The 13,785-nt window shown below is 41.8% G+C and overlaps 1 protein-coding gene across 1 annotated transcript in view; it reads right to left on the reverse strand.

Moving 5' to 3' along the window:
• The window catches only part of HSD17B4 (hydroxysteroid 17-beta dehydrogenase 4), a 396,885-nt gene that overhangs the window by 294,375 nt on the left and 88,725 nt on the right, over nt 1–13,785 (reverse strand). The window contains exon 6 of the mRNA XM_068247101.1: nt 6,169–6,215. Coding sequence (XP_068103202.1) covers nt 6,169–6,215 — 47 coding nt within the window. The remainder of the gene's footprint in view (nt 1–6,168; nt 6,216–13,785) is intronic.

Raw genomic sequence — 13,785 nt, forward strand, 5'->3', positions numbered from 1 at the left:
TAAAGCGTGAACTGCAACATATCTCCCATTAGGATCAATTTTCAAGTGTAGAAGTTGGAACGGCAGTGTTTTCCTAATAAGGACACTCACTCCCCTAGAACAGGAAGAGTAAGTGGCATGGTAACAGCTGCCCACCCAGGGACGTTTAAGCGCCAGCACCTTGCTACCAGTAAGATGTGTTTCTTGTAAAATGCAGACATCTGGGCTATGGGCTTTCAGATAATTAAAAATAAGTGCTCTTTTAAATTTGTCGTTTAATCCTCTCACATTCCATGAGAGGATTTTACAGTCTACGTTATACGACATGGTCTAAGTATTGTGTTTAGAATCAACCAAAAGTGTACTTGATAACAACCCCTAATCTTCAGTATTATAGTCACGAGAGACCCCTCCCCCCCCAAAAAGTAGCCCAATTCCCCCCACCCTGTATCCCAACAAGAGATACCTGTACCCTAAACAAAACAGGTTAGGTCTAGCAATATCTAGACAACTTCGACGGGGGTGCCCGTTATCGGGCGGAGGCTCCGCCATTCCAGTCTCCCAAACAATTGGGGTTAACACTTATGTTACATCCACCCTAGGGGTAGAAACTGATTAATAATTAACAACCAGCATAAGAAAACTGACATATGTCCTTCCTCTGTATAGGTTTAACACAACGGAACATATTGCGTAGTCCATGCTCTGTATAATTGTGGCTAGTACTGAAAGGTTCTCCCCGCTCTCCTCATATGCAGGATTTTATCACGCAAGGTCCCATATCCTTATGAGTCATAGGCATTTGTTATTGTGAGCTATCATTTACTTATGTTTATCTTATCCACTAAAGAAGTCTTATATTCATGCTAGTGTATAGGGGAGGCTCGCAAGCTGTTAAGAGAGGGGGTGACTCCACGGCAATCTCTTCCAGCAGTGATATGTGCTGGGGAGTATCTCAGGTTGTTTTGAATTAATTTTTAAGCTTTGGCGCCATCTAATGATCAGTGACGTCTGTGTCATTAATAAGAATATGAGGAATAATCATGTCCCTCTCTATGTTGCCTTAGAGTCAGCACATCTCAAAGTTAGTAAGCTGTTAGTATTATACATAAGCAGCATCAGAAGGCAGACGTGTCACACCAGGCATTACTTGCTATGTAGTTAGTTCTGGAAGAACAGGTCTTAATGTCACATATATGAACTACTACGTAGCCTGCGGACAGAGTAGCCGCATTAGACATGAGGAGTGTTAGAATAAACAAGTTGGAGTGACAAGGAGTTAACAAGCAATAGAATTAGGATTGCTATTAGGTCACATAAGCATACTCTACACACTTAGAATATAGTTGACATTGCCCCAGTATTCCATCTGGAATAAGTACACAGAAACACGTCTCCCAATCCCGGTATCATCAAACATCAGGGATAAGTCCCCCACATAAAAGCAGCATCAACATTTCAGGAATCCTCGCTGCAGGAGCACACATAGGAGATTGTATCTGTAGAAATAAAGCCCCTGGTTCAACAGAAGTTCCCCGAGTGACATTGGGGCGTTACCCAGTACATCCAGTCCGCCATTTTAGCAGCAGCTTCTTTTAGTTTTTTGGCGCCGTTTTTTCCTCAGTCCGCCATATTACAGTGTCTTGAATAAGCTATAGGATCTTGCTCAATTAAAGCGTTCCTGCAGACGTACATTATCCCAGCATCCGTGCTCCCCCATCCCCCAAGCACAACAGAATCTCATCATGGTATAAGTTTCCCGGGTCTGGCCATAATAAGTATAATAGGTTATTTCAACCCGTAGTTTGTGGATTAACAGCAGAGTAACAGATTGTGGCCATACATAACAAGCTACAGGTGTTTAAGGCCTGAGCCCGATCGAGTGCTTAGCCGGGGATGGCCTTCTAACTTTCATGGGTCCCGAGCATCATAGGGTTTGTAGCAATGTCTAAGAATAGGTCAGAGGAGGAAAGCGGGAAGAAGAGCACGTCCTACGCCAGCACATAAAGTAGTACTTACAACATGTCGAGGGAGAAAAGGCTCGGTCGATTATTCTTACTGCTGAGGCACGGATTCCAGCCAGGTAAGTGCTTGCGCCGGTTTTTCAAAAAAGAGGACTTCTTCTTTGTACTCAACTCGTAACTTGGCAGGGAACATCATTGAGTATTTAATATTCCGCTCTCTAAGCTTGGTCTTAGCATGGAGAAAAGATCGCCGCAGCTTCTGGACGCCTGTAGAATAATCCGGAAAAAACATTAGTTGAGAGTTCTCAAGTGTAATCTCTCCCGCTTGTCTTGCCGCCTGTAGTAGAACATCCCGGTCCCTGTAATTAAGGAATTTGAAGATCAGCGCACGTGGCGGGGCTCCGGGGGGTCCTCGCTTGCTAGGGATTCTGTGCGCCCTCTCGATAGCAAAGAAGGGGGAGAAGGCCGCATCAGGCAGGAGCTGCCGGAGCAGTGTTTCAATATATACTGGAACATCTTTGTCTTTGGTTCCTTCCGGGAGACCAACCATGCGTACATTACTGCGGCGATTCCTGTTTTCTGAATCTTCCGCTCTTTCTTCCAAGGTTTGTATATCCTTCCTCATGGTTGGAATAGCAGCCTGGTGCTCCACCACCCGATCTTCAGTGTTTGAAGTACGCTGCTCAACCTCTCTAATTCGTTCTCGGATTTTTGCCATGTCTTGTCTGAGAAGCCCCAATCCGGCATCGAGGTGGTCAATTTTGGCCGTAACTGCCGTTTGGGACGCTCTGATTGCCTCCATGATGTTTTCCACGAAGGGTGGAAAGGCTTCTTGTTCCTCATCTTCTGCATCTGAAGCTGGGTCTTTATCTTGCTTGCCTTTCATTTTATTACCGGCCGGGGTAGCCGGAGGTTTGTCCGCCCTTTTACTCCTCTGCGACATTGGAAGTCCGTAGGGAGTATAGCGCTGCGAGGAGGTGTTGCTGCGAGACGGACCAGGCCCGAAATCCCAGTCCGCGGAAGTATCTTCCTTCTCTCCAGCCGGAGGGTCGTTTCTCTCCGCCAGTTTATCTCTGGAGCAGTGCTGATACTGTAGGTTAGTAGAGATGTGTCTCACCCTCGGGTAAACGCAGTTTTTTTGGAAATAAGGGAGTCTGGAACAGCGGAGCTCTCCACCACGCGTCCTCCTAGTTAGCCATCCAAGCCACGCCCCCCCCATGCTGCATTTTTAGTGTGACTGCACATCCACTCCATTCAGAATAACTGAATGGAGACACACACACACACACACACACACACACACACACACACACACACTTTTTCTGTGCAGGAAACATTTTGCAGTGTGAAAAGAGCTTTTTTCGGAACTAAATAAGCAGACAAGAGTAGAAAATTAGCAGATCAAGAGTAGAAAGATAATGCTGCAGCGCTTTTCTGAGGAATTCAATTACTTCATGAAAGCATGGAGAAACACCTACAAGTTGTTTGTGTCAGTCTTTTATGCGTAATGTGTACCATTCTTTAGTTTATGTTATTACAATCTAAAGGGCCTCCACGTCTTATTTTATGGTAATTCCAGTGAATGAAATGGAGCAGCTTCTGAGGTTGGGTCAGAGAGCTGGGAGCTCCCCAGAACATCACAGATCCAACTATTTGGACTTAAAGTGAACCGCCAGACAAAGAAACACCAAGCCTTTTCAGTTCTGCTCAGTAGATTTTTAAACAGTTTCACAGCCTCAGAACTTTGTTTTTCTTACCAAAGCATAATTTTTAGCTGCATTTTTAGCTAAGCTCCACCCGTCAAAGAAAAAAAAGCCCGGGCTTTTTTTCCCTGATGATGTGCAGAGCATGATGGGATTTCCTATGTTGTTATTCACATTGCCTAGCAACTGGGAGGGGTGATTAGCACACAGGACAGTTGGAACTGTGTCTCATGCTCCCTGTCACTTCCTTTCAACCAAAAAGATGGCTGCCGTCATGAAATCAAACATTTGCCTGTACTTTTAAAACAGTGTGGGTAAGAGATTATATTACCTATCTATTTTAATTAACATAACTAATGTAACTTAATGACAGTATGTTTGTTTAGGCTGGAGTTCCTCTTTAATCCAGCCTTGGTGAACCAGGAACTATCCAAACCCAAGTCAAAGTTGGGATTATAGGCAAGGGACAAAACAGAGTTGATTTCCCCCTGATGAATGTAATAAAATCTTTGCGAACTAGTAAACTGGGCCTAATGAGGGAATGAATACATTTTTGTGTCAATCCCATCAGTATTTGTGGATTCCAAGAAAAAGCTTGGTTGTCCCCTGTCACGGAACAGCCGTGAGAAACGAGAACGCAATCGGTTTATTGCGCCGATTGCCTGTGAGTGTAGTCAGGCCAGCGATTTAGAGACTGACATTCCTGTTTTTTTTAAATAGGCAGTTTTTTTCCCCTGTTAGCAGCTGGCAGGAAGACTGGCCCTGTGACTGCTGATTAAGCCAGAGGTGTAAACTCAAAGTTTGTCTAAGCTGACCTCACATTCAGATGTTAATTGAAGGAGCCAACAGGGCCTTTCATAGAGGGAGATCCCAAGAAGCAGACACAGCTGGACTCCAGTCAGCCTGGCTCCAGCCTTAGCAGGAAGAAATGAATGTACTATATAATCTTTTGCCCATTTACAGAATACAATAAATAGGGTGGTTATGAGAGCGGTATCATTGGATCCGTAGGGTCATGCTGGATCTCTTGATACCAGTCGAGAGGGGCCCGGGGCCCCTACAACCCAGGTATGAATCTACCCAGGACCCTGATCTGCTGCACTAGCCATGTCGGATATCATATTAATCTGTATTTTCCACCAAGTATGAAGCTGTTACCCCCCTAAATATAACTTGTATGGTTCAGGAGTTACAGCATTTCATAAGTTTAGCCCTAAAATCTCTCAGAGGGAATGGACTGGCATTGGTTGGTGACTCAGAGGGGCCGGCATTGCCACACCCCCAAACCAGCTTCATCAAAAGCACCTGGCCAGCAGGCGGGCTGCGAGTCCTCCCATTCCACCCATCTGAGAACATCCTGCTGCCAGCCAGAGGACATAGGGCTGGTGGCCATTTTGCTGACCCATCTGAAACAAAGGACACATGTGCTAGCGGCCATCTTGATTGGCCACCTTCTGTAACCTGTAACAAAGAATTCTGCTGAACTTTGATTGAAACCAAGAGCTTTAAGAACTTGAAACCGTTTTGCTTGAACTTTCTGATTTTCCCACAAAAGGACATATTTCCACAAATCATAAGTATTTTCTCCCTTTTTATTTCATACTGGCTATTACTGTCTTAATAATTGTGATTTTAATAATTGTCTGTATATATTAATTATTTATATCGCGTGAATAAACGACTTTCTCCAAGTCATTCACTGTCCGCTACCCTGCTTATCAGCACACACAGAACTGCTCCCGGGTCTCTGAAGATACGCTACTGTTTGTTTGTTGCTGGCTAGACAGAATATCGTGTGTTTAACCGTTTTATTCGCAGGATTAGTCAGTCAGTGGGCTCCTCGGTCCCATGGTAACCGCGGTGGTGGCAGACCTACCCTGAACCAGTGTGTGAAGTTGTAATCACCCGTATCTCACAGGCTCCCTTCTGGTTTGTCTGCGGCTAATTCTTAACGGTTCCTGCGCATTGACTGCGACCAGAGTTCGCACGATCTGTGCGCTGGCACCGTCTAGAAGGCCAATTGCGGTCAGCCACCAGGGCTCCTGTGACATCCCCCAAATATTATACGCATCCAAGTAACTGGCCAGTTCAGCTGTGCTACTAAGTATTTATTCCAAAGTATGGTGGCTGAATGACTAGCTCTTCAAATTTAAACTTGTCTTAAATAAATCTATGTTTTGCCCCTTACTAACAGAAGCTATAGTATATATTCAGCTTGTAACAGGGATTCTTTAGGAATGACTTATGTGCCATGAACAGGAAACTCAACTGTCAGTTGACCCTATGTGTCTGGACATTCAGGACAATGTTAGTGAACCCACTAACACTGTCCTGAATGTCCAGACACATAGGGTCAACTGATGTGACTAAAGTGGGGGTTAGAAAAGAGAAATGTGCCAAAAATGTATTACAATTCCTGCCTCATTTTACGGCATATGCAGCAAGTACACAGTGTTACAGGATCACAATCTCAATTTCAGGTCTGACTGTTTGCAATTAGTATTGTACACACGACTACTCACCCCAGTCTGCATCACTTATTCTTGCAAAAGAGCGATCTCTCAAAATTCTATTAGACAAATTAAAAAAAGAAACAAAAAAACAGGAAATTAGGCTAATGGATGTAAACATGCTAATGCAAAGTCTAACGAGAAAACTGTTAAAAGTATAAACACCCTAGATCTTTAGTTCGCTTACATCTGCAGATATTTAAAGGGAACCTGTACTGATTAAAATTATTGAAAATAAACACATGAGGTAACTTCAAATGAACATTACATAGTTACCTTGCCATCAGTTCCTCTCAGAAGCTTACCATTTTCTTCTGAAAATGATCCCATCCAGTTCTGACAATATTTTGTCAGAACTGAAATATACCAGTTGCTGTCAGTTATATATCAGTTGCTGTCAGTTACAGCGGAGAGGATTACTGATGTGTCCATGTTTCCCTATGGCTCAAGTGGGGGATACTCTAGTTCTGTGTTGGCTAACCTTGGCACACCAGCTGTGGTGGGACTACAAGTCCCATGAGGAATTGCAATACTCTGTAAGCTCTAAGCATAACTCGGGAAGGCAGAGGCATGATGGGATTTGTAGTTTTGTCACAGCTTGAGTGCCAAGGTTAGCCATCACTGCTTTAGTTTAACTGTGTGCTGAGCAGAAAGCTGTTATGGTGTAATGGCCATTTTCAAAATGGAGGACGGAGAATTCCATTGATCACAATGGACAAACAGGACGCAGGAGAGGAGAAAGAGGTTGATGAGTAGACTACACAGGAGGTAAGTATGACCTGTGTATGTTTATTTTGACTTTTAATTTCTTTAAAGATTCAGGTTTTCTTTAAAGATGGTTGTATTAAGGTGCTCCTGGGACACTGTTTCCTGGACCTTGTTCTATATTAATCAGAAAAATGTTTTGGGACTTACCTTAGTTATTAGATTTTACTAATGTTAATATATTTACTGTGTAAGCATTTTACTTTTATTATCGACGTGGAGTTATCATTTTCATGTGTTTGATGCAGTCAATAAAGCTGATTGATAGAAAATTGTTAAGCATCCTTATTTAAGTAGTGGAGACTACATCTGGTGCTAGAAGTCAAGGAATACCACCAGAACATGGTGGGGGCCTTCAATCCATCCACCCTCTAATCTCAGCTTAAAGGACATCCAAGAAAAACTAAGTGAAATGCAGTACCTGCTTTTGTTAGAAATGTCCTCTTTCCCAGCCTTTGATCCAGAACTAATCACTCAGATGGCGCTTGGGTGCTGTGAGTGTGCCCCAGACAGGAGGCGAGCTGCTGGGAGCAAGGACAGAGCCATCGGAGCGAATAGTTCCGGAACAAAGGTCATAACTTATTTAGGTAAAGACCTGAAAACCAACAGCATAGCAGCGGGATGGCGGCGAACAGGAGCAAATGGAGGGCACAGCCTGAGAAAAGAGAACATTGCTAACAAAAGCAGGTACTGAATTTCCCTTAATTTTTTTAGTCGCAGATGTCCTTTAATCATGTTCTTACAGTCAAATTCTTGTGCTCCATCCAGTGACATCCATAAAATACAGAGAGCTTGATTTGATAATCATCTTAATTGCTGGAGATGAATCAGGAACAATGGATACCTTGCAAACCACATGTTTCTCTACTGTCCACACTTTCAGCTCTATCATGTTTGGATCAAACTTTCCCACCACTCTATCTGCTGTTACTCTCTACCTTTGTCTGTTCACCATCTTCCGATCAGCCTGTGATTACAAATCCATTTTCTCTCAGGTTTAGGACTATTTGTCCTAATCTTGTAACCTACAACTACATTACATTCAAAGTAAAGTGCAACATAGCACGTTGATACTTCATAAAATAAAGGATAACAAGAATAATAAAGTTAAGGAAATAGGTAAACAATGGGGGGGGGGGGGGGACATTAAAGCATAAACCTCCATATAGAAAAAGGTGAATTTAATGCCCTGTATATGTGGAGTAGCACTGTTAGGAATATTATGTCAAAGGCTTAAAATGGAGGCCTTCACTGTTTGTAGGGCACTCTTTAGTGTAATGAAATTTTTAAATGCTTGAATAAAATCGCTCACTGCTCAATTTGTTTTTCTTAGTAAAAGGTTGCAGCTGAAAGCTTCCCTATTTTACAGCAATTGAATTATGCAGCATCTGGGAAGTTTAAATTAAAATTGATGTCTCCACAGAGTAATTTAACCTTGCCATGGCAACAATTAACAACATCAAAGTAAGAGCCGAAGAGTCTAGAGTGAAGGATTATTGTGGAGGTTTTAGTGTAGGAAAGGTGTTAGGAAAATTTTAGGAGCAGTTCTTCACACAAAGGGATTGTATAACATTATCTATAGAGCTTTCAAAGCAAACAATTACATTTTCTAAGTAGTGATAAGGAGGCATATTAAATGTTTTGCGTACTAAAGAACGGCTGTATTTTGTGGCGTTTAGAATACAGGGCACTTTTTTTTTTTTTGCCCAATTTCTAAACTATGTGTTCCCTATTTTAAGGATTTTGACCTTAGGTGATGCATAGATAATGCAATAGTTTTGCAGATTTAATTTTTCTTTACTGTAGGTTAGGAAAACCTAATACATTTTGCAATTCTTTTGCAGTGTTAAATTGTTTTCTTTTTTTTACAAAATAACAAAACAAAAAGGCTTTGTATAGATTTTTTTTCTTTATGCAAAAGCATAATTACATCAGTACAACACATTTCCCAAGTCTCCTCATGGTCATCAAAAATAAATGTCAATTTTAATATATACAGTAGATCTAGGTCAAATTAGGAGAATGTTCAGTTCATCTAGCAGTATAGTTTCAATCTCATCTAAAAAAATAGAGGGCAAGACGAAACAACTCAAACACAAAAAGAACATACAAACTCTGTCCAGATTGTGTCCTTGGTGAGAAAGCTGGCCAGTATGTCACCATGCAGCCCAAGGGATGTAAACTTTAGAAACTGATTTTGTTTGTATTGGCCAGAAAAATATCTGTAGCAGTGCAACAGATATCAGATTTTGCCTAAAACTATGAACTCTGGAAGGCAGGATAGTGCTCCCACTGGTATTTAAAAAAGCAGTATAGTAATTAGTTATATCAACTGGAAATGGTATCAGGCCACATCAGTTCAGCCCTTGGTCAGCTGAAGTTTGATTCACGCTGCAGTATTTCTAGGGCTGGTTAGGAAATAAAAGCAAATATGAAAACATCAGGTCAAAATGACAAGACAAAGAAATGAGCAGCAAAATTAAGTTCCACTTTTAACCCTTCCCAGAAAAGTATCCTGCTGCTACTCATCAGCAGGTTATAAAGATCAGCTTAAAGAGAACCTGTACTGAGTAAAATTATTTAAAATAAACACATGAGGTAACTTCAAATGAACATTACATAGTTACCTTGCCATCAGTTCCTCTCAGAAGCTCACCATTTTCTTCTGACAATAATCCCTTCCAGTTCTGACAACATTTTGTCAGAACTGAAATATTTCAGTTGCTGTCAGTTATATATCGGTTGCTGTCAGTTACAGCTGAGAGGAGAACTGATGTGTCCATGTTTCCCTATGGCTCAAGTGGGCGATATTACAGTTTAACTGTGTGCTGACCAGAAAGCTATTCAAAATGGAGGACGGAGAATTCCATTGATCACAGTGGACAAACAGGACACAGGAGAGGAGAAAGAGATTGAGGAGTAGACTACACAGGAGGTAAGTATGACTTGTGTATGGTTATTTTGACTTTTAATTTTCAGTACAGGTTTTCTTTAAATCAGCTTAAAAAACGATGTCAAGTAGCTCTGAGGCTACTAGTAATGATAGCTGCTCTGTCCAGTCTGATGCAGCAAAAAAACTGCCTGCAGAAGAATGAACACCCTGTGCAACTCCCCATAGCCAAAACTTCAGCTGCCATCAGCTGATGTGTATGTTAACGCGCAATGTGAAGGGAAAAAAAAAAACAGCCCTAGAAAACCACAGTTGTTTTTCACAGTTATAAGGGTTTTCTCTGCCTAAGCTATCTTCTGCCAAAGAAAGCTAAACTGAGTTCCAGGGATTCTTTTATCAGCTTGTTGCCACTGCTCCTCAAACCACTGCCTGGTAGGGTTCCGAGCAGAGAAGTCTCCTCCTGGGGTCAGCAGAGGAAGACGTGTACAGGGATTCCGATTCTCAGCTGAAAGTGGACTTCCACTATGTAACTGTTGCTGTAGATCAATGCTGTACACAAACGTCCAGGTTTTGAAAGAAGACCGATTCTGACTATAATTATTCACATTATTTTATTTATTCTGCAGCTGCAAAATAGCTTGTCAAAGACAGCGCAAACAGTTCATCTTTTTGATGTAAATGAATGAGGTTGTATGTTAAATTAATACCATGTGTTTTCTTGTCCACAGTGAATTTTTTTCTTAGATTTTCATAGGACACGTTTTAGATACTTTCATTCTTCGCAATGAAGAGGGCAAGGATCAAACTCTAATTTGCCCAACATAAGACTCTTGGTTTATCTCACACTGTGCAGAGCTGCACACTGTCTACTTATACTAGACTTGCCCAGAGCAAGACTGTCATTAGAATTACACTTGACTTTCTGAAAAGATCAGAGTTTTTGCGGATCTTCTTTTTTAACCTATACATGTCAACAGCAGAATGTCAAGCACAGGCTTTTGGACTTTGGTTCCTGCTGTATGACCCTTATTAGACTTTACCTATATGTGGTAGGTGAAGATAAGTGAAAATGAATACATCTAAACAAAAAATACATATTTATACTTAAATGCTTGCAGCCTTGATAGGCATGTGGTAGAATAATCATTATAATGAGAACTAACAGAACTACATAAGCAGAAAGATTTTTTAAAATATTAAAATTACACTGAACATTTTAGTGTGTTTACAAGTCCAGGAATATTTAGAGCTTCTTGTTTCCTGTGCATAAAGATGATCCCAACAAACAGAGGTCTCTCAGAAGTAGTTCAATGAAAGTAGACATCGCGGCATTACAAATACTTGTGATCATATACTACAAAGGCTTGCTGTGGACACAGAAAGGTACCGGTAGTTCATTCAAGCACTACACTTTCTTACAACTTTTCGGTATCCATCCTCATCCTCAAAATATTGGAAGGTTGGGGCTGTGGCTTGGCCAACAAGGCAGATCAATGCTGGACAGGCAGTGAGAGAGCTCTGGAGAATGCAGCTCCTACACAGGACTAAATGATGGGCAGAGGCTCTCCACAGTCTCAAATATGCAGCAAAAGTCAGATAATTTCTGGGAAGCACAAGAAGGAAGGCAAGCTGAAGACACTCAAAGAATTCTTCAGTAAAGGAGCCAGAAGGAAGCCTCAGGATGGTGTGGGCAAACACAAAGCAGAGAGGCGCAGACAGAGGGTTCTCAGACATTAAAGAAGACTTAGGCAGTGGCACTGCAGGTAGCAGCTCCCACAAGGTGAATAGTGCCGGGGACAAGTAGGAAGAGAACAGATACCCAATGGCAAATTCCCTGGTAAAACAGAGCACATTAAAGGGTAATAGCTCACTACAAGCATGTGTAACTCAGTTCAGCTCTGCATTACAACCCTTAAGGAAATGGTGGATAAATTAAAGCAGACCTGAACTCAGAACGTACTCACTGCTCTAAAAAATATGCAACAGCATAATAAACTTTAAAGAAAAAAAATTATTTGTTACAGCTGATACAAATACTGCTTTCATGGAGGCTGATCACTGCAGCCGGCTCTGTTTACCTACGGACGCTTGCGCTCGTTTGAGCTCTCGTCTCCTCGTGAGATCACGCCATATGGCGTGATTGAGGGAAGAGGAAGCCACTTGGCAGCCACCATCCTGCGTTAGGTGGTCGCAGAGTGGTTAATCAGTAGACTACCCAACCATAACTTCATACTGTACATGGTACATCAGTCACAAAATAAGCTAAAACCTCAAAGTCCATTCAGGGACTACTTAATCTTGAGTCAAATAGTGCTATTTTTATTTCAAACTACTTCTTTGTTTGCAAATCCATTTTAACCATTTGAGGACCAGAGGTTTATACCCCCTAGTGACCAGGCCATTTGTTACAATTCGGCACTTCACAACTTTGACGGTTTATTGCTCGGTCATTCAACTTAGCACCCAAATGAATTTTTCCCCCTTTTCTTCTCACAAATAGAGCTTTCTTTTGCTGCTATCTGATTGCTGCTGCGATTATTGGGGTTTTTTTTAATTAAAAAAAGGACACTTTTATCTCCTCCCTCCCTCCCTCTAAATTGGCCCTACACTACGTTACATACATATACCTATGGTAGAGAATAGATTGTGACTCCAACAGAGGGACAGTTAGTGACAATACAATATACTGTGCAAGATGCCAGTGCTATATAAATGTTTACTTATTTCATAAATAAACACAGCCTGCCAGCGCTGATCAGCCGATGGCAGGCTGATCGCTGGTGTCCCCTGTGTGTAGTGACGGGAGCTCACGCTCGTGCAAACTCCCATAAAATCACGCTCCTCGCGAGATGATGCAATATGGCATCGCTGAGGAATAACAGAGCCACCCTGACGCTGCCAATCTGTGTTAGGCAGTCGCAGACAGGTTAATGACTAGTTTGTTAAACCTGACATTTGATAGAGTTAAGATCACACCAAGTCAGAGTTTCAATTTGTACAGCAAGCTCATAGTGAACCAGAACTCCTAGGAGTGTGTAAGAGGCCGAAAGATCAAAAAGCCTCCATACTAAAATGCTATGTAAAACAGAAGTTTGCCTTTACCTCCCTCATCAGCACAGCCCTTGAAGTTACACTCACTCCTGATCTTTTCTTACTTTTACTTGGTGACAAACCATGGGGATGGAAATTCACCCAACACAGACTGTCCCAACATATCGCCAAGGCTGCCAGGTTGCACATAGCCCTACAGTGGCTTCAATCTACTTTATCAATTGATCTTACGGATCTCATCATAATAAATATCCTCATTTCAGAATGGTTATTGTTGGTCATTAACGACACCTTGGAAATATTTGCAAAAACTTGGCAGCCTTGGCTATCCTGCTCCACCTCCATCTGCCTTCTTACATGGGCCCATCATTTTGCCATACCTCCAGTGTCATTCTTCCCATTTATATTGTGCCTCCCTCTAGTTCTCTGATGTTCTCACACTTGTTGAAAATCTTTGACTATAGCTGTTAACTATGGTAATTATGTCTTTATTCTCTTTCATATGTAAGTTATTAAAACTGCTTTGCCCTCTTTTCAGGGCTTTTCATTGCTTGCAAGTTACACAAGCAACATTTCAATAGACACGTTATTGACTTGATGTGGCTCTGTAAAATGTATTAGCTATAGGCTTGTAATAAACCAGCGGTTCTGGATGTAAGCCTGGCTTCAGGGCATAAAGGGATAATTTGCATATTCAGCAGCGGTGCATTGTGGGTTACACATTTAAAGCGGAATTATTGCAAATACTTACTGTTTTAACAAGGCAAACCCACTAAGCATTGCTTTTTAGTAGGAGGGCTTCACGGCCTCTTTTATACTTTCCTAATGGTATTGGGTCACCCCAAGCTGCTTAGGTACTCCAACATACACTTTGGGCTTGATTCACTAAGAGAAATAACATGCCTTAAAACACCAGAGTTAAA

This window comes from Hyperolius riggenbachi, chromosome 1 (genome assembly GCF_040937935.1).
Source record: "Hyperolius riggenbachi isolate aHypRig1 chromosome 1, aHypRig1.pri, whole genome shotgun sequence".
NCBI lineage: Eukaryota > Metazoa > Chordata > Amphibia > Anura > Hyperoliidae > Hyperolius > Hyperolius riggenbachi.